General features: G+C 35.3%; 1 protein-coding gene across 3 annotated transcripts in view; it reads left to right on the forward strand.

Moving 5' to 3' along the window:
- MTX2 (metaxin 2) overlaps nucleotides 1–26,924 on the forward strand; it is a 58,939-nt gene that overhangs the window by 17,254 nt on the left and 14,761 nt on the right. For 2 of the 3 annotated variants that reach the window (XM_005601607.4, XM_070241273.1), the window contains exons 2-3: nucleotides 6,664–6,711; nucleotides 7,710–7,756. In XM_005601607.4, coding sequence (XP_005601664.1) covers nucleotides 6,664–6,711; nucleotides 7,710–7,756 — 95 coding nt within the window. Of the gene's footprint in view, nucleotides 1–6,663; nucleotides 6,712–7,709; nucleotides 7,757–12,592; nucleotides 12,631–26,924 lie in introns of all 3 variants that reach the window. The other variant, XM_070241274.1, reaches the window with a different exon arrangement.

Here is a 26,924-nt window from a genome sequence, read left to right on the forward strand (position 1 = left end):
ATACCCTGGGTTGAATGGAATAGATAGATCATCTGTCACCAGAATGACTTATCACCTAACTTGATACTCGAGCAATGCTGCAGGTAAATTGTCCAGTCCTTTAAGAGACCGCAGGGCGTACATATGTGAATTTATTGCCCAGTAGTCCTTTCTCTAAAAATTGTAATTGACTGGTAGTAAAAAATGATTTTTTATGTTGTTTTGATTGATAAAGCTTAAAAATAGTGTGTACCTTAAAGATAATTAAAGGAGAAGGAAATACATGTTTTTGGGGCTGTGGCTGTTGCTTCACCATGTGTGCATTTCTACCACTAATTTATTTATACGTTATTTATTTTATCTTAATGGCTTTCAGAAGTCCAAGTGTGTATCCTCTCTCCCTCTCTTTAAACTTTGTTCTCCTCTGATGTAAATGCAGGAGTAGAGAAAGTTTCTTTGAAAAATTTGAAAACAGTTATTTGTATAAAACAACTCTCCATCCTACTGAAGACTGAAACTTTAAGAGGCAGCTCCTTTGCTCCTGGTGAAAGACATACTAAATGTAATATAATCATAATTTTCCTGGGCAAGATTGCAAAGGAGGTAAAGGACTAAGTGGGAAAAAGACTTTTAATAACATTAATTGGATAGAAACTTAGTTATGGGGTGCTCTGATACTTCTTTATTTCTAGATGTTCTCTATTTATATCTATAAAATAGAATATATTTCTTCTTTATAAAAATGATAAAAACTTTCATGAGTCTTGCTATGAAATAAGTCTTCTAATTTTAAAGAAGGAACTAATATAACATAGGTTGCTAAGACTACCTTAGAGTAAGTTACTGCTTTGGTATGAAAATGATATCATCGTTTCTTATTGTGAAAGAATGAATTTCTGAAAGGTGGATAGTTTTACTTTGGAACTCTTGTAATAAAGATATTTGCTTTAAATGATACTTAGACTAAAAAACTTAAATCTTGGCTTAATTTGAATTTCATATTTTGGCATATATTATTGTAAATGTCTTGTTCAGTTTAGAGCTATTGAGAAGCCGTCTTTAATAAATAGTCTCAGGACCATAGGAATTTTTCACATTCTTGGAACTCACTGTCTAGAAAGGGAGATAAGATTTTGACGTATTAATAGAGTAGAAAGTAATATATGGTGTAAGACAGGTACAAACTGTTGTGGGCGGTATCGATAAAGGAGAAATTAGATTTGTTTACAAAAGCCTAACAAATTAGAAAAAATCTAACAAATTAGGTTTGTTACAAAAGCCTTCTTGATGGAAGCAGCATGTAAACTTGGTCTTGAAAAACGTGTAGGATTTAGGTATGTGGTGGTGAAGGGATCTCCTGGACCGAGGGGAACAATTTGAGCAAGGTCAGGAAGGTGAGAAAGTGTGACGTATGTGGGGGAAATTTTTTTTTTCTTCTCCCCAAAGCCCCCCAGTACAAAGTTGTATATTTTTAGTTGTGGGTCCTTCTAGTTGTGGCATGTGGGATGCTGCCTCAGCGTGGCCTGACGAGCGGTGCCGTGTCCGCACCCAGGATCCGAACTGGTGAAACCGTGGGCTGCCGAAGTGGAGCGCAAGAACTCAACCACTTGGCCATGGGGCTGGCCCCCATCGGGGAAATTGTAAGTGTTCTGGTAGGATACGAGGGTCCTGTTGTTGGGTAGATAGGTAGGCAGGTTACCCCCCCTACCCCCCGCCCCAATTAATTCAGCTGTGTTCTTTCCAGGCTTTTTCTGTGGTCAAAAAAGATGATTTCACTGGAATAGAGGAGGACTCTTCTTTGTTCAAGGGTACATGAATGGCTGGGTTCCCTGCTGAAACTGCAAATAAGTAGTTACTTATTTAATTAGAACAGTGTTTTCCAAAGTGAGGTGGGGTGTATATACCCTGTGTTATGCAAGACAGTCCTTTGAAGTACAGGAAGAAAATACTGGGATTCAGATTTTACTTTATTTCTTAACTCTCCTTTCTTTTTTAGTGTATGTTTTATAATGCCCATGATTTATTAGCTCAGGAATACCAACCATATGATTTCTAAATCTGTTTGGGCCTGCATGCTCAAATATTGTATTGATGGGGACATGAGATTTTAAAAAGTGAGTTAGAGTTACAGAATGTGAAAGTGGAACAGCGGGATGAATTGTCAGATGGTTGAGGGCTGCATGTTAGTTTTGAGAACGTTACCACAGTAATAGCTCGTGGAAACTATATATTTGATAAAAAATAAATTTCCAGTTTTAGGGTTGCTGCATAGATAAGTTTATAGAATTGGGTTCTGCCAACTATTTTCAGGCAACTGTTTAATATTTTTACAGTTGCATTATTGGTTGTAGTATTGAAGTTCTCTGGGTAAAGTTTCCCTTTTTTGACCATGTTGTGTAGTTTCTTTGTCTTTTCTGCTGCGTTGTTAGCCTAAATGGTACATAATAATAACAATAATGATAATGGTAATAATAAAAACAAATATTTATTCAGCCAGCATTTACTGATTGCCTGTTAGGTGCTAGAGTCTAGGGATGGAATACTGAGCAAAAATCAGACATGAACCCTGGATTCATGATGCTTAGCTTCCAGTAATTTATAGACCCAATGCAAAATGAAAATGTGAGGTCCCTTGTTCAAGAGAATTCTAAGACTGTGACAGCAGAACATTAAACCAAGCGTGGAGCCCTTCTAAGTGTGGGCCCTGTGCAGCTGCTCAGGTTGGACATCCAAGAAGCTGGCCCAACCTGAGGAAGTGATGTTTGAGCTGAGATGTGAGGATATGGTGGGTGGGGAAGGTTGCTCCATGGTAGAGGAAACAGCGGGAAGGAATGTGGAGCATTTAGAAACTGGATGCAGGCCACTGTGGCTAGAGTACAGAGCTGGGTGGAGGTACGATGAGGCCAGAGAGGTAGAGAGGGTGATGTGCATGGCCAAGTTGAGGAATCTGTTCTTTATTCCAAGAGCCACACAAACTATTGGTGTGTGTTAAGCATAGCGTGTCCTTTGATGTGCTTGTAGTTCCGGTAACTGGCACCTTGACAGCATTGGACAGCATTCTCTCTCAGTCCCCGTTTCCTCCCAGCCTCCTGTTCAGAAACTTTTAGTCTCACCTTCTATATTCATTCTATGGCTGGCTCTTCCCTCAGGCAGGTTTAAAAAGGCACTTCACATCAGGGAGTGCTTTTGGTGGTAGAAATGAAAATAGGATAGGTGAGTCATGAGATTTTATTCACTATTAAAGTTACTCTGTGGTCTAAAACATTTTAGGTTGACTGAAGTAAAACTAGGAATAGATGAAAATGTTATATTATTGTTTTAAAAAAATTTTTCTTTTTAAATGTTACAGATTTTTAACGTCTGTTGTCAGCACTATAATATTAAATTCTCAATCTCCCTCTCTTTTTACACATAGTCAGGAGCAAGGGTGGATATTGACCTGTCTGACCTTGGAAAAGAGGAGTGAGGAAGAAGTTGTATTTTTGGACTTTGTTTTTCACATAATAGGCATTCTCAATAAAAAGGCCTTAAATAATGTTACCTAAACCAAGAAATAGGCTTTGCACTGTGTTATGTGTGGATAATAATGTTCATGATTCATGGAATTCTTGTGAAGGCAGTTGCAGCAGAGCTCATTTCCTAGAACGATGTCTCCATGGTTGATTCGTAGATCCGCTGCCAGGCCGCACAACTTAGGATTTTCACTTTTGGCCCTCTTATCAAATAACACACTAGCCAGTTCTTCTCCCGTGTCATGCTTGAAATGTAGTTATTTGAGCTGTTCATGTAGGCAGTGCACTAAATTAGTGGTGTTTTTGTACTCTGAGCTGCTCATGGGTGAGATAGGCAGCTGGTCATTCCCTGCATCCTCTAGCATTTTTTGCCTCCTGGTCTGGATGTGCTGGAATTCCAAGCTATGAAAAAACATGGTTATAGAGGTTTATATCAGCCTACTTGCCTTCTCTCTTTGAAGTAGATTCTATTTGTGAAGATAACATGAGACATTTATGCAGAGTGACTTTCTCAGAATTTATTTTCAGTAATAATTTCTGAGTTGGAGCATAGTGTGTATCTTGGATCAAGAAAAACATACTCCCTTCACCCCTGTTTCCAACTTTAGGTTCTTAATAAGACAGCTTTAGTGTTTGTAGGCAATTTCTTTATTCTTATTTGCAGTCAGGTAATACGTTGCAAGATTTCTTTTACTTTCACATATGTCTGTTGTATTAGATCTGGAGAATCCATGGGGTGATGATGAGTTAACTTTTAACTGGGATTACTGAACACATAAATTGCTGTTCATGTGACAACTCTGCAGTGTTGCAGAGTAAGTGAAGTAGCTTCTGATTTATCAAAGAACGCTTAAATTGTATTCAACCTATATTTAATGCTGTTATTCCATTGTTTTGAAAATTTGTGATCCGTGTCTACTATGTACACAAAACAGCTAAGCAAATGTTAAAATTACCAGAATGTTTAATTGGAACACCCCATTACTTTAACATAGTTGATAATATTAAATTCAGTAAAACTTCGATTAGCTAGAATGTTTAGGGAATAGAGTGGTAGGTTTAATCAGATATCCCTTTTCTTTCTTTCCATGCACAATTAATGAACACCAACTATGTGCAAAACATGGTACAGTGTGGCATACACAGATACGTGTGATACATCTGTACCCTCAAGGAACTTAGTTTCAATATGTTTGAAATTTTTGTAAATTTTATTCCTATGCTTTATTGTTTAATAAGATTAATATAATGCACATAATTGAATCTTTGATGATGTAGGGTCTTGTAACAAATGAACCTTGTTGCATTGTTTCTCATATAGATGTAAATGGTGTGGGTGTGCTGACCATACAGTTTATCCTAAAAGGTTATTTTTCAGTAATTCGCTGATGTCAGCTTGTTTTTGTTTCCATGACTTTTATTTTAAAAACCGTTACACAGGTTAATTGGGTTCTTTTTGAAATTTTACTTTGTTAAAAAGCTTACAGTAACATATAATAAATATTTAGTTTCACTGCCTTTTTGGTACATGAGTTGAAATTCAGTAGCCTTTACATATATGTGTAATATCGTGGGTAACAGCATACAAAACTGTGTATGATCCATTATTTGCTTTATGATTTCATGGTATTGTCCCTAAATATGAGTTTAATTTTCTGTAGCCCAAACCAAACCAAAAGTAGCATTTAGAATTTATAATACTACTACCATGTTTTTCTTTTCATTTTAAAGTGTAAATAAAAGCAAATTAAGGGGTTCCCCCTCCCCAGGACTCTTTTAGTGCATCTTAAATACCTGTCTTAAGAAAAAAATACTTCACATATAAATTTCTTTTTTAAAAAATCAGCTAGAATTATATATTAAAAAATAATTTGTTGCTGTGTCACAGAGACTGGATTAGTTTAAACTTAAGAATAATACCAATTATTATCAAATGTCATATATTTAATTTACTCCCTTGCTGAGAGCAAATGTAGTACTGTGTTAGAATTGGTGATTCTGCTGTTTTGTGGCTTTTACAAAGAAGAATTCAACAAATGATACCCTGTATATTCTCAGTGGAGGCATTGCTTCTTAAGTGCAGTTGATTAGACAAAATTCATATCTAGTGCTTTTCCCAAGCACTGGTAGGTTGCTAATATTCTCTTTGTAACTAGTCTTCTCTAGCTGAGAGGTTGAGAATCAAGGTCAAGCTTGGCTTCAGGCCTAAAATTAGCTTTGCCAGCTTTGTTTCACATTTTAAGTACTTATTGCTTCATTGTGCTGCTCCTCTTTGTTTTTGTGGGGTGGTGGTAGTGGGGTCAAGGCATTGAAGCGTTCTAGAATACAACAGGGTTCCTCTGTATATTTAAATACTGCCAGCTTATAAGGAAATGTGCACAGCCTGATCCATTTGATTCCTTCATATAGTATTCTCTGTTTGAAAATTTACTTTGTTAAAACTTTACTGTAAAATATTATAAATATTGTTTCACTATTTTTTTTTATAGTGAATGGAAATTCAGTATCTTTTTATATGTATGAGTAACATTTTGTATATGTCTTTGTTTGACGGAGGCTAAAGGAACAGTAGCATTTAGGGTGTTTTATTTTTTAAATTCTCACCTTTTTTTTTAAGTATGTAATTTTTGTTTTTTTTGGTGAGGAAGATTGGCCTTGAGCTAACGTCTGTTGCCATCTTCCTTTTTTTTTTTCCTCTCTAAAGCCCCAGTACATTGTTGTATATCCTAGATACAAGTCATTCTAGTTCTATGTGAGATGCCACCGTGGCATGGCCTGATGAGTGATGTGTAGGTCTGTGCCTAGGATCCGAACCAGCAAACCCCAGGCCACCGAAGCAGAGCGCCTGAACTTAACCCCTTGGCCATGGGGCTGGCTCTTAAATTCTCACTTTTGATTGGGCAAGATCTTCTTCACCTCCTCCCCATAACGAAAACAAACCCACCACCAAACAGTAAACCAAACATGCATTTAAAACAAATTATCTAACCTCCTTATATAGATTACCACAGAATCTAAGGTAGGTTGATTAGTTGCCGTATTTCAGGTAATCTTGGCTATTGGCTCTAAATGCTCCAGGCATTAATGTGTATGTGTATGTGCTTATTAATTTGGTTGGTCATTGATATGTTTTTGCCCCATGTGCCTCATTTTCACTACCTTGTTTCCACAGCTGCAGAACCTTGGCCTGAAAATGCTACTTTATATCAGCAACTAAAAGGTAGGTACTTGTTCACAATTAAAAATGGCTTTATATCAAAACATATTTATTACCACAAAAAGCCCTCAATAATATAACTGACTGCAAAGAGAACATAAGGCATAAAGAAGGGATTCCCTTGTATAATTTGTCTAGCAGATTTTACCTAAACTTGTGTCTGCCAGTGTAAACCAACTATTCATGGCCTATAAGGTGCTTAGTTTATTATTGACTCATTATATTGGCTGCTGTAGGCAGTGCAAAATGATGTGGTTGCAGGAGCAGTTGGCAGATTTACTGCGCCAATAGCTGACACAGCAGATTTTTGAAGTCCTGTGGTAAAGTGGGCTCTCAGTAAAAAGGAACTGTTAAAATGTATAGGCTAGGATGGTTCAGGCTCCCTTTAGCAGCTCTTCATATATCATCAGATCACATTATGGACCCCATTTGGGGCTCAGCAGCCTGCTACAGTTGTCAGAAGACTGCAAAGTAATGAAGACTAATAGGCAGCAGCCCTAGTCTTCTAAGCATGGAATTTTTATTGCAGCGAACTTGTCATCTTTCTTTTGTGTGACAGACCTAGACACACTGTGCAATATTAACTGCAAGCTGGTTTGATAGGATTTTGAATGCTTTTACTTTTAACTAGAGAGGTTTGAGCAGAGACTGTTTTACTTAATTTTAATGAAAAGAAGAGGAATATTTCTTGAAAACCAAAAGAATGAATTTGTTTTTAAATGAGCCATTTTACTTACATATTGTTGATAAGATGCGATAAATGATCAAATAGTTTTAGAGGAAATAGTCTTCTTCCACCATTATTTACATAACATGATAATTTAATTAAAATTAAAATTACACAATAACATTGATATAGAACTTCATAATTATATTAGCAAAAGGCTATAACTTTTGTTTTGAAAAATAGGAATAGTTTTTAAAAACAAAAAATTTACAAGTGTATTTTACTTGTTTAGCAATCGCGCTTTTGACTCAGACCTTTTGTTGTATTTCCCCAGGCGAGCAAATTTTGCTTTCTGACAATGCAGCTTCTCTTGCTGTGCAGGTAAATATGTGAATAATTTAATAATACTTTTTCACTGTGAGTTGCAATTATTTTTTTCCTCTCCAGATGGTCTGATACAGTGTGCTTAGAATTTTTCTGTGTGATTTAACATTATCAATATAACGTCTCTTTGTGAAGTATAATTTTATTATGTAATATTATTCAGTTAATTGTTTCCAGTAGATGGAATAAACATAGAAACTTTCATTGTTCATTCTGTTATAAAAATCACTAGGTGCATTCTCTTTCTTAGTCATTGTTTTGCTTTTGGCTAGATATGATGGTATTGATTATGTGGGGTGATATGTTCATTTATGGACACAGAATTAGTTTCTAACTTATTTGTGAAGATTTATTCACCACGTATTTTTAAGCATCATTCTCTCATTGTACTCGTTCTAGCCTTAATCCATTTGGTAATCCTGAAGCAGACATATTCTTCTCTAGCCATTCCTTCTATATTTATTGATTACATTAGTGTCTATTATCCCCAAACCACTTATTGAATGCAGTCGCCCTTCAAGTTGTATATCACAGTTGTGTAATCCATAAAGATTAACGGCCCTATAAACTTTAAACTGCACTGTAGGAAGAATAGGATACATGGGGATTGTTGGCTTTAAAAAAAAAAGGAAATGTTTATGTAGATTATAGAATTAAAATTATTGAAACATTTTACATATTTATTTATTTAGTTTGAGTCATAAAGAGGATTTTATTGTGCAGCATCTAAAAGATAACTTAAAAGAGAAATCTAAGACATGTGACATTTATTGGAGGTGAGACTGCGCGCTTCTTGAGCACAGAAAGAAAGGGAAGAAAAGGAACTGTAAGCTTTTGCTGTGTTCTTGGTATGATGCTAGGCACTTGGTCATCTCATATTTTTTTTTTTTTTTTAAAGATTTTATTATTTCCTTTTTCTCCCCAAAGCCCCCCGGTACATAGTTGTATATTCTTCGTTGTGGATTCTTCTAGTTGTGATATGTGGGACGCTGCCTCAGCGTGGTCTGATGAGCAGTGCCATGTCCGCGCCCAGGATTCGAACCAATGAAACACTGGGCCGCCTGCAGCGGAGCGCGCGAACTCAACCACTCGGCCACGGGGCCAGCCCCTCATCTCATATTTTTTTATTCAACTTTATGTCCTCTGGGCTTAATAACTATGTCTGGTACATAGTGTGTCGTTCAGTACATTTTTGTTTTGCTTAAGGCAGGAAAGGGGAAAAGATGGAAAGAAATGTGTTTGGACAATAATTTATTTGTGTGAGTATCTATGAGTATCTTTACGTTTCTTTCTTTTAGAAGATTTATTTTATATCCTTTTACCAAGAATATAAATTACGTTTATTTTATTGATTTACTTTTATTTTTCCTTTAGGCGCTAGTATTATCACTAGTGTGTTTTCTTTCTTATGTTAACTTTTGAGAAGCAGAAATTCTCAGTTGGTTATTATGCAACAAATACAGACTTTATACTGCTATTTATTAATCTTTTTTTTTGGTAAGGGAGATGGAATTTAAGTTTAGCTTTCAAATACTAATAACATTGTGCCTAGCATATAGAATGTACTGAGTAAATGTTTGTTGAATGAAGAGTTTGTAAGTGTGGTAAAAGCAATTTTGCCTGACTACTGATAGCACAAGTAAGTTATTTGCTGTGTACATATAAAATAGTATTTTCAATCTTTATATCTTTGAAAAGATATTTTCAGGGCACAGTGAATATTTTAGTTGAAATACTAATTCTTAACTCTTTTTTTATTGCCATTTTTGGAATAATTGTTTCAGGATCTGGTGAAAGCTATAGCACATTTCTCCAGAAAACGTTCCATTGCACACACACAAATAAAAACGCATCCAGGCTGTTCTGCATATGGTTTCAGGAGGTTTACTGATCTCCCTGTTGGAAGCTTTTTGGGGATCCCCTATGAAGAACCCCTAAAACTAAAGAAGAGTAGTTTAGGAAGTACTGAAGTCATTTTCACCAAATAGGAAGGTATTTTGGTAGGAATAGACCGGTGGTTCTTAACTGAGGGAGATTTCTCTCCCACAGAGGACTTTTGATGGTGGTTAGACCTTTTTGGGTTGTCACAACTGCTTTTGGCATCTAGTGCGTAGACACTGGGGGTGCTATTAAAACGTCTCCCAGTGCACAGGACAGTCTCTCCACAGCAAAGAATTAGCCAGCCCCAAATGTAAATAGTGTCAGTGTTGAGAAACCATGGAATAGATGGTTTAACTAGTTTTCAGTACAAAGCAAGACATCAGTATATCACTGTTAAGAAAAAAAATTAACATCTTAAATGATCTCAGAAATAGATGAAAAAAGAAATCTTAGTGTGTGTACTTTATTTAGCAACTCTTTTTTATGGTTCCTATTAATTTGCTTTCTCACCATAGCTTCTCAAGTCATAGTTGCAATTAAAAATAAAACCAGAAAAAAAGAACCTTTTAAAATGCAGAATTTTACTTTAACCTTTTCAATTTGTTTGTTATCCTACATATGTCACTTAGATGATAAATTAACCAGCATATATTAAAAATTCTTGGACTTCTTCAATATGCTTTGACTTGACAGCTGATAGTAGCCATGACTATAAATGTGACTTTTCCAGATATCTGATGTAAACTTTATGGAGTAATTTTCTTCTATATAGTGGACCAGCATCCGTTCAGAAGAATCAGTTAAATATATAAAATTGATCAAAACAATGTGACAGGTATCCATAAACTGGATATTTTCTAGAAGATACCAGATATCAAGCATCAGATATTTTAATAGTTTACCAGTTAAGCCATCAGAAAATTTATCATACCACATAGACTTGGCATTTATTATACCCCTGGAACTAAATGGTTAAATCTTTTTTGATTAAAGGAACCTGTATGATTTCAGTTTAAAAGAAGATAAATTTTTTCCCCATGGCGGTTATTTTCACTTAGATTTGCTTTCCTTCCCTCGTCCACAAAGTATTGATACTGCCTGAAGTGTTTGGTCATAAAATAATCTTGTATGTCGAATATGGTGAAGTATTAGTGTAGTGTTTTCTCTGGTTCTCATGAGCAGTGTGTGCATATATGTATGTATATATAGCAGTACACACACATATACACACACACACACACAGTATTTTACATACAAACACAGAGCTCTTCCATTCCATAATAATTCCACTTTGAAGGACTTACGCTTGTATTGATTGGGAAAAGAACTTTGATAAGAATTCTCTGTGATAATAATTCTACTCACCCTTGAATCTAAAACAACTGTCCAATAGATACGTAATGTATATGATGTTGGCCGCATATGTAGTTTAAAATTCTGTAGTAGTACCACTAAAAAAGTAAAAAGAAACAGGTGAAATTAATTTTAATAATACATTTTATTTAACCCAATGTTTCCAAATATTATGATTTTAACATGTAATCAATACAGAATTTATTTCTGGGCTGTTTTACATTTTTTATATTAAGTTCAAAATCTGATTTTTTTTTACACTTAGAGTACGTCTCAATTTGTGCAAGCCGCATTTCAAGTGCTCAATAGCCACATGTAGCTTGTGGCTCTTGTATTGGACACACATGTCTAGAAATACAGTATGAGCAAATACATATGAACTCCACAAGTTTTCCACAAAAAATGTTTTATTTGGTTTTCTTCAAGAAGTTTATGTCTTTACTGATTCAGTATGTGCTGTTTTGTTTTTTTTTTTTTTTAAAGATTTTATTTTTTCCTTTTTCTCCCCAAAGCCCCCCGGTACATAGTTGTGTATTCTTCGTTGTGGGTTCCTCTAGTTGTGGCATGTGGGACGCTGCCTCAGTGTGGTCTGACTAGCAGTGCCATGTCCGCGCCCAGGATTCGAACCGACGAAACACTGGGCCGCCTGCAGCGGAGCGCGCGAACGTAACCACTCGGCCACGGGGCCAGCCCCGAGTATGTGCTGTTTTTAATAGCAGATTCCACAAATGAAATGGGCAGTTGCTCTCTGTTCCAAATACAGCATACCTTCAACATTACTCTTTGTTTCAAATCTCCTCACCTGTAAAATGGAGATAGAGTAGAAGCTCTCCTCTTGGGCATTACACGGATTGAAAGTGTTAATACGTATAAAGCACTTAGATAAGTACCTGGCATATTGTAAATATGCAATGAATGTTGGTTATTATTTCCTTCTCTCCTGATTCTTGACAGAAGTGCATATAATCAATGTCAGCAGGAGGAATGAAACTTGAGGGTTTGTAATGCCTAAAAACACCAGAATAATTAAAATATGTGTTAGGTGTAAGAATTTTTTGGACATATTTGAATTTGTGTGAGCATTAATAATTTTTGTAATCATTCTTAATTCTGTACCTAAAAAATGTTAATGTTATATGCTTTAATTCAAACAAAATATTTTAATAATACTGAATAAGATTTGTCTTAAAAGTGAATATTTATTGGATGCTTTTATTGTATAAGGCAGTCTACTGAGAGCTTTTATGTGAAGTATCTCCTTCAGTCCTTACCGTAATCCGAGTGTAGGGTAGTCTTACTAACCTCATTTAAAGGTGTGGAAACTGAAGCTCAGGAAAGCTCTGCCCAAGGTCAGAGCCCACTGCCTGTGGAGGTAAACAGGCAACAGCGGCATTGGCTGCGTGCCCACTGTGTGTGCATCGCTGTACTGAGCACCTAATTCTTATTAACTCATTTAATCCTTACATCAGCTGTATGAGGTAGGTGCTATTATAATCTCGATTCTGCAGATAATGTTGGAGTAAGAACCACGATAATAACGCTAGTTACAGTTTACACAGCACTTACTCCATCTGCAAGGTCTTGTTCTATGTATTTCAGGTATTGTGGATAATCCTCACGCACAGCAGCCCTGTGAGGTAGGTAGTATGATTATTCCCATTTTACAGATTAGGAAGTTGAGGCAGAATGGTTAAGCACTTGGCCCAAACTTACATAAGAAGGGTGTGGCAGAGCTGGAATGCAAACCCAGGGAGTCTGAGTCGAGTGTCCACACTCATAACACTTTGCTGCGTATCAGTTCAGTGCAATGATACAGATCTTTGAATGTTCATCCAAAAATCAGTGGCCCCTTAATTCAAACATCATTTCTGACATGTCCTAGTAAATTGTATCTTACAATTTATAGATTACATTAAGATGTGAAAGATAAACATGTTTCAGCTTTTAGGTCTTTGAAATGTGATAGACAATCTTACCTATATTATGAGTTATTGTGAAGCTCAACTTAGGTAATAAATGGGACTCTTGAAAAAGGTGAAATAAGTACAGATACAAAATGATATTTGAATGCTTAATCAGTGCCTATTTTTATTTCAAAGATTTTATACATATTTTGTGAATGTCTTTATATAGTGTAATGTTACTTTCTATGAAGTTTTAGAAAGGATTTTGTTTAGTATAAATAAAGCCAATTTAAAAAGAAATCTGTTTTCCTTTTTTATATGTCTTAGTCTCAATATTGTAGAAGCTTAATTATTGAATACATTTTTAGAGAGTGTCTCAAACTGGTAATCATTGTTAGAATGCTACATGAAACAGTAATCTTACTTTTCACCTACTCAGTATTTAATTAGTTCAAGTAAGAATAACATTTAAGCTGAGATTAAGAGGAATATCCTATTCCATTTAATATTGTCATTTTTTGTTACCCTTTGTGAATAAATACTTTATCTCTAAAAATGAAAGGGAAGACGACAGGAAAAAAACTATTTTCTTTCTGTTGAAAATGTATCATTAAAAGAAGTCGTCATTTTTATAGGCCCCATTAATGCTGGGCCGTGAACACTAACATCAGATCTGCTGATAAATAGTTAGTTGACCCTTGCTTTTTCCTTTTAGCAAACGATGCTTTTTAGGTGGACGTATTAATTAGCGGTTAAATGGTAATATCCGAATGTAGTGATTGGGGAAGAGCAGGAAGGAGGAGTAGCTCTCTCCTTTGGGACTGCAGGTCAGTTGTTGCAGTGGAGAAACAACTGTGATTATGAAAATACAGCCGCTGTAAACTTGCCGTGTCATTTATGTCATTCAGATGGGCACAGTGGACAGCTTACCTGCAGGAGTTTAGAGGAAATGATTTTGAATTTTCAGTTTGGTTAGATACGTTTTTGCTTTAAACGAGTAGTTCATGGTCGTATGCAATTTTTAAGTGTCAGTTTATACCTGATATAAATGCAAGTAGGATGACACCAGTGGATATATTTTACTAGAGAATTAATAGAATACTATTTTATGCAACACATTTTAAAAATTGATACAACTTTCCTAAAGTTTCATAAAATGTAAAATTTTAGTTTTTTGGAGTCTGTTCATTTCTCCCACTTTGATCATCCTGTGCAAAATCAGGCGTCTTTCTGTATTCACTTTCACAGGATTACGAGAAGGAAAGGAAAGCTGAGGAGGAGAGAGAGTTTTAGGGAACATTTATTATGTAAGGGGACTAGGAAAATCCTTTTCGGTATTTTAAATGAGCAAAATGGAGGCTGCAGATGTTTCCTTAATATCACTGAATTTAAATTCTTCAGATTGAATGTCTTCTATTACATCACCTTTTGTATACCAGAAGTATTAAAGCATTTTCATGATTCATGCTTATAGTATCTGGAATGATTTAAATATGTAAAATGTGATCTTTAGAAAAGATAACTGTGAACTTAAATTGCAAACAGAATTTAGCAGATTAAAAAAATTGTCAGTATTAATTAATATTAATCCCTCAATACATAAATGGTATGCTGTATATAAAACATTTAAATTGGTCTTACGGGATTTGTGAAAATGAAGTATATTCTAAATAGAATTAGGTGTCTGTTAGAGTTGTCATTTTAGTAATTTTAGTAAAATAATATAAAATGGTTATACTGGGTAATGGTTTGCTAATATAAGTATCTATTTAACTTAGCAAAAATTCACTCTTGTGGTTCTGAGAGATTGCAGGTTAGACTATTAACCATATACTTTTCTGTCTAAAAAGTAAGTAGCAAGCAGGATTTCAAAATTTGTTGCTGTTAAACAGAACAATAAAGACATAGCAGTAAGATGAAAAAAATGACAGTCTATTTTTAAACAGAAAAAGGCTAGAATTCTTCATTATTAGATATACAGTATCAACATAATCGATCCAGCAATGTTGTATTTGAGCTGAAAATACACTTAAATTTGAGGCCACACACTACCCTGTGTGAGCGAAACATCTTTCATATAGTTCTAGGATGAAATTACCCTTGAATGAATAGCATCTTCATTTATCTTCAAACATCTTCTGTGCTTTTAGCAAATCTACTCTTTCAACATTTTACAGCAAGAATTACATTATACCAGAGTCCTTCTGCAGCGTGAAATAGATTGGTTTGGAAAATGAACCTGGCTTTGCTATAAATTACATTCCCAGGTACAAAGAAATTTGTTATTTTGTTTAAAATAGTCACAAATATAATTAAGGTCTTAATTTATGTTAAACTACAAATATGGCTATTACTTTAACTGGATTAGGAGCTTAATCTGTCACTTCAAGAATGATACCTAACACTTTTCATTTGTAACCTTAGGTACATTATTTCAATTACAGGGTCTGCAGCTGTTTGATATAAAAAATGAATTATTTTGTAGATAGATTTGTTCATAGTTTTTAATTTTAAAACCTGCCTTTTCAGTAAGGTGGAAAATAATTCTTCGGTTGTTGTCACAGATTTTCCTTTGTGTCCTGGTAAAACAAGATATGGAATTAAAATTCAGAACCATTTTCATTTCATGCCCTGAAAATGGCATTGCATGCTTTAGAATATTCCTTAGTGAATTCTTACATAAAATATTTCAGATTTAATTATGAAATGAAAAGAAGCTTTGTCCTACAGAAGCAAACCTGAGGTCTCCTAAGGATAGCTTTACCTGGTTGGACTGAAAATGGATGATTCCCTGTCTAGAATTTGGATACCTTTGTTAATGTGATTTACATAGATTTAGAAGCTATGTTTATAATCCTTTAGATTCCACTATATTAATCAGTATAAAACACCTAATCTTTTAAAAACTTAAGTACAATTCTTAAAAATTTTGAGTTATTTTTATATTTTTATTGGCAAGCAGTGTTGATTTTATTGCTTAAGTGCAATTAAAGAGTACTGTTATGGGGCTGGCCTGGTGGTGCAGCAGTTAAGTTTGCATGCTTTGGTGGCCCGGGGTTCACCAGTTTGGATCCCAAGTGCGGACCTACACACCGCTTGTTAAGCCATGCTTTCGCAGGCATCCCACATATAAAGTAGAGGAAGATGGACGCAGGTGTTAGGTCAGGGCCAGACTTTCTCAGCAAAAAAGAGGAGAATTGGCAGCAGATGTTAGCTCAGGGCTAATCTTCCTCAAAAAAAAAAAAGTATTGTTATGTATTTAACTTGTAAGTCAAGTTAATGTTCATTTTGTTTTTGGAATAAAGAAGAGGAAAGAAGATAGTTGGTGCTGCTCATTGGTTAACGATTCAATATTGTGTTACCATTAGTTTATTAAAATGAAATAAATATATGTTATATCCCTGCCATCTACTATTTAGCTTATCCCAAGAATTTTAAATTTGGTGGAGTTTTTTTTTGCTTGTTTGTTTGCTATTGTTATTTGTCTCAGTTGAGAATATTTATTTTATCTATAAATAACAAAATTTTAAAGCGTTTATCATAGGAGCTCAGAAAAAAAGTAGTTCCCTTTCTTTACTCCCAAATTGTTCATTGAGTGCCAACTGTGTGACTGGTATTGCATTAGGTTCTTGGGTTACAAGAATTATTCTTACTGCACCTTCGACTATTTTATAACTCTTTTGCTTAATTTGGACCCTACAACTTATTTTTATTTATATTTAATTCTCACAGGAAAAGATTGTTTCTTTTCCTGTACTGGTTATCTTTCTTGTTGCTTTCTTTTTGAACTTGATTTTTTTGTACAGCTGTCAGATGTTGATGTATCTAAAATTGAGTCAAACATTCCAAGAGTAGTATTCAGGTGAGAGTTGTATTAAGTAAGGAAGGTCCTCTTCTCTGATGGGATCTCTCTTCATATGTACTCTTAATAGCATTTCGTATTTTTGGTAACAAATTTGCTCTATTTAAAGCTGTTTATGCTTACTGAATTTTGGTTTCTGATGACTTCTGCATAGCTAATTTTTTTTAAGTTGAATTCCTGTACTGTTTTGTAAAAAGTTATCTGCTTATTGGTATTTGTAACTTTATTGATTTTTGAAAAGACCTCCGAATTTTACAGGAGTTGCATCCAACTTTTTAAAACAGTGAGCTTTGGGCCCATAAAATAACAGAATGCTAATCTTTTTTGTTGCTTACTGGTTTTCTATGAATTTAGGTATATTGAGTGTTTATTATTATGAATATCTGTAGCTTATTCATTAAGCAGATTATTGAGAATCTGTTGTATGCCAAGGATAACGTAGTGGACAAGATAGAACATGGTCAGTGTGTACTAATGGAGCTTATGTTATGGGGGGCAGGCCTTTTTTCATTTCATTTATCATTTTCATCAGTGTGTGTGACTTTGAAGAATTATTCATGAAGTAGACGTTTATGTCAATATGAAGATATCTTTATTCACTTGTTAGAAAAGATTTTATATGAGATATTGTACTGAAAACATAGGAACCGTATATTTAGTCTTTACATTGTTATTCTTTAAAAAAGTGCTTTTGATTATGGTCTCTTATTTATCCTTTTACTATCTGGAGATTTTTTATCACAGTCTACAATTTTATAAAGAAATATAAATTATAGTATATAATTATTATTTACCTTTTTCTCTTAAGGAGGTGTTAAAAGGTAATAAAATAAGTGAAGTCAGCTTTCTTTTGAAGTTACTAAGGTTAAATAGTCTTTCTTTGCGGATGAATAAATGAGTATTTATTATTACTACTAATTTTAATAACACCTTATATTTATTCAACTGCTATGTATCAGATGGTGTATAAAGTGTTTTACATACAGTACCTCAATTAATCTGCCTAATAAATAGGTTTCATTTTAGAAATGAGAAAGCTTATGAGATAAAGGAACTTTTCTCAAGCTAATGCAGTCCAGCCATCGAGATTCCACTTGGAGACGTCTCCTAGGAGGCTTCTGCTCTATTAACTCCTTACTGTTCTAAACTGGCTCTTAAGAATGAGGTGGAGGATTCTCATTTTTTGAAAGACACTTCAGTTTTCCACTTAAATAACTTGTTTCTTAAATCTGTACTCTGTTAGGATCCATTAGGTTCTGCTAGGGCACTTTACCAGTGACAGTTAAGGAGTGGGAATGTGCTAATGGTTGCCCATTATCCTGCAGGATAATCAGGTAAGGGAACAGAGTGGTACGGCTTATGATTCAGCAACATTCAGTCATATTACTCTAAATCATAGTAAGGACAGCATCTCAGTGAGCCAGCATCCTTCCAGTGCATGTAGTGACTAGGGCTGGCCTGTTGTTGGCTGGCTGTGTTTCCGTTCAACCAGAGTTGATTTTCACCTTTTCTGAACTGAGCATTTTTTTATTACTTTTTTTTTAAAGTATAGTGCAATTAAAACAAAGGATATATGATCTTTTAAGGTTTTTAACGTTGTAGATTCTATTCTCTTACTCCTGTCAGGAACCATCATATTTATTGTTTTCTGTAAAAGAAATGGATGACTTTTTGGCTTTAAATTTAATTTCACTGATCTCCCCCCCCCCTCCACATTTCTTTCTGGAATATTGTTAGTTTATTTCTCTGGGAATAATGACTTGAAGAAACTAGATACGCATAGTATTTGAGATATTTTGTTTTGTTTGATTTGCTTATTAATGTTATTCTGCTTTCCTACTTATATTAATTATAAGACTTGCATGCTTATTTTAAATCTCCTCAATATTAGGTCATAGTTGCTGAGATTTTAAATGACTCTTGCTGACAGTAGCTCCTTCCTGTGTTACTTCTCAGTAAATATTTCAGAAGATAGTACTGCTCTTATTAGATGACTTCTTAGCTTCTTAAAGCTTCTTACTTAACCAGGTAGTTAAATTGACTTTTCACTTTTTAAACTTGGTAATCTGTTAATGCAGGGGATAGAAACTACCAAAGATAAAAACTGTCCTTGATTGTGTTTTTATTCTGTATAATATCTGTAGCTTTACCCTTTTCTTCACGCCTTGATATTACTTACCTGCAGGAAAGTGTTGACAAAGATTATATTGATTTGTAGGTACTTCTGTCACCTGTGTCCACAAGAGATGGCATGGCCTTCATGCTTGGGCTTCTCAAGGTTTCAATAGAACCTGCTTATCTGATTTCAAAGCATATAGTTGTACCTTAGCAACTCTAGGCCTTTGAAAAGAGCAGAGTTGTCTGCTTTTCATTTCCTGTCAGAAGTCTAAGAGAGAAGTGATAATTAGAGAAGATCATCTAAAGACTCCTGAGTCCCCTCCTCCCACCAAAATGTGATCATTCCACAGTTTTTCCTATTTTGATAAATGACAATTCCATCTTTCTAGTTGTTTATGTCAGAAACTTTGTCATCTGTGGAGTCCTCTCTTTTTCTTATATCCACATCCAGTTATCAGCAAATCCTTTTGGTCCTACCTTAAAAATATAGCCAGAATCTGACTTCTTACCACCTCCAGCACTCCCACTGGTCCAAGCTTTTATCATTTCTTGCCTGAATTATTGTAAAAATCCTCCTAACTAGTTCTCCTGCTTCCACCCTTCTGCTCTTTACCATCTAATCTCTATATGTAATCCTTTATAATAAAAAATCCTGTTTGTAATCCTTTAAAATGTCAGTCAGATTCCAGTAATCCGCAGCTCAAGACCTCCTAATGACTGTTCATCTCACTTAAAGGAAAAGCCCAAATCCTTAGAATTATCTGTAAGTCCTACATGATCTCTTGGTTGTTTCTCTGATCTCATCTCTTACCAGTCACTTCCTTACTTCCCCATCATCACACTAGTCTTGTTGCTGTTCCTCAACACCCCGGTTGAAACGCAAGTCTGCTTCATGCCTTTGAACTTGGACTGCTTTTCTCTTAGATATTTCCATGGCTTGCTCCCGAACTTTCTTCAGGTTAATGCTCAGATGTTACCTTATTGATGAGGGCTTATCTGACCACTCTACATACAATAGCAATACCTTCGTCCTGCTTTGTATTTGTAAGTAGCTGGAATCACCATCATATTTTCTGGTTTATTTCCTTACCATCTGTCTCCGTTAGACTGTGAACTCCATGAAATCTGAGACTTTATGTTCACCTGCTCTATTCCCAGTGCCTAGAAAAGTCCCTGATATGTACTAGGTACTCAATAAGTATATATTGAGTGTGTGAATGAATGAATAAGTGGTTTCTCTTCATTCTTCTAGATATTCAAAATCATATCCTCCTATCAAGTTAGTTCATAGGAAGCTATGCATTGAACCAAATAAATTAGCCTTTTGCAGGCCTTATAGAGCTATGTTTTAATGTTTTGCTTTAGGCCTTTAGAAGAGAAATCACATAGAAAGCAATTCTGCGTTTGTTGTGTATTGTCTCGTGTCATTCAGTAGCTCTTATAGAAGATTCCAGAGGAGAAACGTCTTTTGGAATTTAGTATGAGAACTTCAGTTGAGGAGCAGCCCCATTCTTTTTTGAAGGCTACAGATATTCCATTGATAGATTTACCAGTTTATTGAGCCACTCTTTTACTGATGGATATTAGGCTATTATAATTATTTTGCTACTATAAATAGGGCTTAGTGTGAATATCCTTACATATATCTTATATAATTTTATGCACACATGTCCATATGATGTATTTCTAGCAATGCTATTGCTGGGTCAAAGGATATGTACATTTGGAATTTTGGGAGATGTTGCCAAAGTGCCCTTCCAAGAGATTGCGTTGATTTATACCTAATCATTGGTAGAGTAGAAATTTTGTGTTCTGAATTTTGACTAAGCACCCTTTTTTCCTATGTTTTTATTATCAGAAGTTTCTGTTGCTTCATTAAGAAACCCCGTGGCCAGTGGTTGAGTTCGTGAGCTCTGCTTCAGCGGCCAGGGTTTCACCAGTTTGAGTCCTGGGTGCGGACATGGCACCGCTCATCAAGCCCTGCTGAGGCGGCATCCCACATGCCACAAATAGAAGGACCCACAACTAAAAATACCCAGCTATGTACCGGGGGACTTTGGGAGAAAAAGGAAAAAATAAAATCTTAAAAAAAAAAAATTCACTGGAACTAGAAGATTTACTGAGCTTTAGATTTCTGTACCCTTTATTTTGTGATTTGATGCATTGTTCAAATTTTCATATGTTTGTTCATTCATTCATTGAGCTGATAACCATTATCTGCTAGTTATGTACCAGTCACATGACTTGGAATTATACAGTAAAAGCTGGTTTTAAAGACAGAGGAAACCATGAGAAGCAAGAGGAATCAGAAGCCTTGCCACCATGATGCTGAAGGATTGCTGTAGTAGGATCCCTGTCTGAAGCATTCCTGATACTCTGTTACCTGCAGCATTTGAAAGGTTTTCTCCAACATTTAAAAGCCTCTAGTTTTATAATCTAATCAAACAGTGGCATTGTTGTCTACAATAACAACTTCTGAATCTAGTATTGAAGATATTTGTAAGGGTTGAATTGATTGGTAACAGATTGTCCTTGTTTCTTTAGACTCCTGGCCTTACTTTCAATTACGTGTAAATGAAATATATTTTATTTCTCAAAACCAATTTTTACAAAAACTCTGAGCTGTAGTTCCCTGAAGATATGATTCAGAAGTAATTCGTGAAGAAATAGAATTTAGAATCTTCATGGAGTATCACAGGTGTCACTCCTAGGACTGTTTCTAGAATTTCTCTGATTTAAAAGTTCTCAATGAATGTGATTTCTAAAGAATTTAGTCAAGAAAAGTGGATAATCCTTTTATATTTACTTTTTCCTTTCTCATAATAGCAATTGGTGACATACTATATATGCTTTTTAGCTTGGAGTTAGGAACTTTAGAGTCAAATATGCTACTCCTATTAATGGACATTTGAGTTGTTCCCAATGTTTGATTATTATGGATCAAGCTGCCATGAACATTCTTGTTTGTACCTGTATGTTAGTGACCATATGCCTCTTTTCTTTTTGGCATATTTCTGGGAGTGGAATTGTTGGCTAATAGGGTAGGCATATGCTCAGCACTAGATATTACCATTTTCAAAGTGTCTGGATCAATTTACACTCCCACCAGCAATATGTGAGAGACTTGTCACAAAAAGAAAACTAGTCTACTGTCCCGTCCTTACCCCACCCCAAATCCTGATACTCAGAGACAGCCACTTTCAGTCCCTTTAACTATATTATTTTCCTACGTATTTACCTTAATATTTTTAAGTAAGATGCTCGTGTTGCTCTTTTTTAAAAATTTTAGATGTATCTATGGAATATATTGATGTATTGACTAGATCTATTGAATACACTATGAAATTTCACCTGTTACAGCTCTCCTCCTTCTTGCGTTCCCCATCTTCCCAATAGTTCTCTCATTTTTTTGTTTAAATTAATAATCAGTGTTTAGATTATAATTAGAATGTAAATATTACTCTCAGCTAAGTGGCTCAGTGTTCTATGAACATATTCTTTCTATATGATTTTTTCCCCTCAGGTAAGTAATTATTTTATTGGATTCATTTGGGTAGTTTTCTCCCCTAAACTCTTTGACCAAATTGTACAACTCCCCCTCACAGTGGTTGAACATTCCAGGTCCTTTTTTTTCTTTTCTTGAGGAAATACTACCTTTGAAACTCGGTTCCTTTGACTTTCATTGGAGCAGTTTCTTTCTTGGCTGGCTTCAGAGCTGTTTTCTTAGGAATGCCTGCTGTTCATGATCATCCAGGGAATTCTTTTTGCTTTTCATCTTTGTTGGACCCCGTACTTTCTGAGTCCCATGTTCTTTTTGTCTTAGTATATTATTTTTTAATTTTGTGCAGCGTATTCTTCATTAGCTTCCTGAGAAAGGGTACATAGGAGATCAAATTTGAAAGACCTTGCTTGTGTGATGCTGTTTTTATTCTGTCTTCACACTTGAGTGATGCCTTGGCCATGTGTAGAATTTTAGGTTGGCAAGATTTTTCCTTAGAATTTTAAAAGCCCTTGAAAGGGCCTGTGTTATTGTCTAGCTTTTGGTGTTGCTGTGGAGACATTCAGTATCATGTCTTTGCTCAGTTCTTTGTATGAGTTAATGCTTTTCATTTTTCTTTCTTCCTTTTCTTTCTCTTTCTTTTTCCCTCTCCCCCTCCCTTTCCTATATGTCTAGAGTAGATTACTTAGCCTCTCTGTACCTCTGTTTTCTCATCTTAAAATAGGGTTATTTGTTGTATCTCCCTCATAGGGTAAAGTCCTTATGTGAGTACCTGGTGTACAGTAAGTGTTTAATAAATATTAGCCATTATAATGTTCTTTGAAGTTGTCTTCTGCTCTCTGTGTTTTCTGTTTCTTCTCGGTTCCTTTTTGGTGGTTTGTTTTGGCTCTATGTTTTATGTTTGAGGCTTTCCTCAAATGTCTTCTGCTCTCTGCTAATAATTTGTATGTAAGAGTGAGGCACTAAAAAGCTGATGGGGAGATGAGGGGCTTTTTAACATGTGGGCTTCACTGTGGACTGATTGCATAGTGAGCTGCCATTTTTGTTGACCACTATCCTACTCCCCTCCTCCAGTAAAACCCGTCAGTATTTGGAGGTCTTTTCTACAGAGAGATATCATGGAAGGACTTAATTTTGACTGCCAAGGTTTGGAAGCTGAGAGGGAGAGGGGTGCTGTGGGTCTTTTTAGTCAGTGTGTATAGCTTCTCTTCCTTTCCTCAGTGTGAAACCCGGCCCTCCCCCTCCCCCCCAAAACTCTGTTGTATTTGGGTCTTGAGTCAGGAGTCTCTCTGTCAGGGTTTCTCCAGAGAGTGAACCTCGTTTTCTGCTAGTTAGGGGTGGGCTAGTTGTCTGATGCTTATGCAGACTTTCATCCAGTCCTCCTGTTTTTGGTCCTTTACCTGACCTCTGCCTTCTGTGATGCTTGGTGCCTCTAGTTTTGGAATCTTCCTAGTTTCTGTGATGCAACTGTATTGATTTTCTCCTCTACGTGCTCTCAGGTTTCAGTTTCCTCTGCCTTGCTAAGTCTGCTTTCCATCTTACAAAAGTGAGTTGACATCTCTGGTCTGCTTTGGTCTCCTCTCCCATTTTGTATCTTTCTGGGTTTATAAGTTTCCTGATTCTTCTCTGTTATTTCGTAGATTTTTTGAGAGGTTGCAGAGATAAATGTGTAAGTTCAATCCTTCATGTTTAGCCAGTTATTGATGATCTGGTAATACTTTTTTCCCTCAAGTTTTTTTTTAGGAAATAAAAAATATACTGACATCATACCCCTTTAATGAATTTTTTTGACATTAAGAATTTGATTAATTTATTCAATATGTTGTCTACAGCAACATCTTAAATTTCATGGTTTTAAAAGTCAGGTACTGGGTATAACGTTCTGTGTGCATATGTGTGTGTGTGTTTAAACATTCCCTACCATGTCATGTGCTTAGGTGGTCAGTACATTTATATTCAAAGAATGAATATATTTATTGGCTGTAGTTTTAATTTATTCATTCTTTAGTTCTTAGTTTTCACTAACCGTTGAGCAATTGGAGTTGCTCAGCAAGTGAGTAAACCCTATATTAGTTCTTTCTGAAATTGAAAATATTACAGTGCTTAATGTATCACTGTCATCAAAAGTTGATTGATCACTTTCAGGGTTGTAGACACTGTACTATTATGCAGATTGTTTTTATAATATTTAGCCTAATCACTTTCAGGTGATGTCAGCCTCTCTTGCTAAGATGTCTTTTATGCACTGATTACCACTGTTATAGACCCACGCTGTCCAATAGAACTTTCTGAGATGATGTAAATGTTCTGTTTACATCAGCTACTTGTGGCTGTTGAGCACTTAAAATGTGGCTAGTGTGACTGGGGAACTGAATTTAAAATTTTATTCAACTTTAATTAATTTAAATTTAAGTTAAGTAGCCACAGATGAGTAGTGGCTACTATATTGGACAGCACAGTTATAAATCGTTATTCTGATAGGATGTGCCAAGTTTTTGATTCGAGTTAATTTATGTTGTCAACCACTTGAATTAGTTTGGAATAAAGTATCCAACTGAAGAATAGGACTTGGGCAAGTTATCCTAAATTTCATCATTATAATTAAAATTATATATTTTTTGGATTTACACAAGAATTAAAACATGCGGATAGCTAAGTCAGAATTGAAAATAAAATGTGTTTTAGGTTGGTTTATCAAGCATGTTTTATTTGGAGTGTTTAGGGTGCTTGATAACAGACTGAAGATGAAAATGAGAGGTGAAAGTATTGTTTTGGAACCTCTCAGAGATTTTCCTCCATCCTACAAGAAGGGAGAACTGCTGTTTAAATCAAAGCCTGGTTTGGCTTTAGAGTTTTTATGTTCTTGAAGAAGATAGTCATGGGAGTGTTTTGTTTTGCATTTTTAGTGTTTCCATGAAAGTATTGTGTTTGTGACATCAGTATTCTTTGTGAACTACAGATTAATTCAGGAAATTTCTTTTGAATCAGGGATGAAAAGTACTTATAGTAAATGCTGTAAAATCTCTGGCTAACCAAAGTTATGTCATCAGTTGAGGCCTGTGGTAAGTTGAGTATTGCTAAATTGGTCAAAATTGTCAGTTACTTTTAGTAAAGAAGTGAAAAATTCACGGGACAGGAAGCATGGCTTTGATTGCAGAACATTACAATTTTGCTTATATCTTTTCTAGTGAAATACAGCTTTTTGGAATATTCGTTAGTACAGTAACCACTCTACATGTAGTTAAGCAAAATGTACAGTGTTTACTATTTTATGTAGTATTATGATTGTTAACTGACAACAATATTATTCAGACCTTTGAGAAGTTAAGCAGTTCTTTCAAATCCTTTTTGTTCTTCTGAAGACCTCAATTCCCTCTTAGTCCCTCATTCTCAGCAGATGATTTCTTGACCCCTTTCACAGAATGTGAGTGCTTCTTCATTTTCTTGTTCTTTTCAAGTTTATCACCTTGTAGTCATCATCACTGATTCTGACCGCTCTTGTATTATAGTGGAGAAAGTGTCCTGTTTCCTGACAAAAAGAGAACCCTCTGCCTGTGCTCTTCTCCCATCCCTTTTTATCTTCTCATGGATCTTGGATGTCAGTTATTCTGCCAGTTTTCTTGTCTTGTCATGTTAGCCTATTTCCACTGCTTTTTTTTCTATTTATGTTTTTACGAGCTCAACTTTTCTCCATCATTGGAGATACTACATAGGTATCTATGTAGTAGAAGGGAGTTTATTTTTCTAACCCCTTCTTTCTTCTTCTCGTTCAGTCTTCTTGAAAGAGCTGTTTATATTTATTCTCTCTAATTCTTCCCTTCCTAGCAAACTGTGTTTAACAAGCCTTCCGCGTGATGTTGCTACATGCTGCGGTTGGAGAACTGCTACCGCAGTCTATACTGATGGGCCAGTCAGAAAGCTCGCTGTTGTCGCTGTGATTGGGAGTACAGCTTAGAGTATTTAGAGGACTGTTAGCGTGCACTTCATAGACACACAGGAGTCAGCTTGTGGTTGGGTCAGGTGGTGTTTAAACGTAGAAACAGTAATTGGCGGTGAATTAGTTAGGATTAGGTTTGACTGTGAGTGACAGAAAACCCGAAATAGCAGTGGCTTAAAAAGGTAGAAGTTTGTTTCTTTTTCTTATAAACACAGGTAATCGAGGTTTGGTGACTACATAATTATCAAAGACCTAGGCTCCGTTACTCTTGTTGCTCTACCATCTCTAACACTCTAAGAGAGATGATGATCCTGTAAAGAGTAGTGGAATTAAGCAATAGCTTATAAAATGTGGACTTTAGTCACTGGTAAAGAAAATGAAAGCAATGTACATAAACTAATATGGTAAAATAAATGTGGATAGTTTACATTTCCTTCCTTAAATGTGTATAAATGCTTTAAGTTTCATACATTTACTGGCGTCTGAGTCATACTGATTTTTTAGTAGTGAAATGACATTTTACTTTTGTTTGCAATGCAAATCTTTCACTTTAAATTGATTGATTCTTTTCCAATAAATTGTTACTATATGAGCTCTTAAGTTTAGAAAAG

This window comes from Equus caballus, chromosome 18 (assembly GCF_041296265.1).
Source record: "Equus caballus isolate H_3958 breed thoroughbred chromosome 18, TB-T2T, whole genome shotgun sequence".
In the NCBI taxonomy this organism is placed as follows: Eukaryota; Metazoa; Chordata; class Mammalia; order Perissodactyla; family Equidae; genus Equus; species Equus caballus.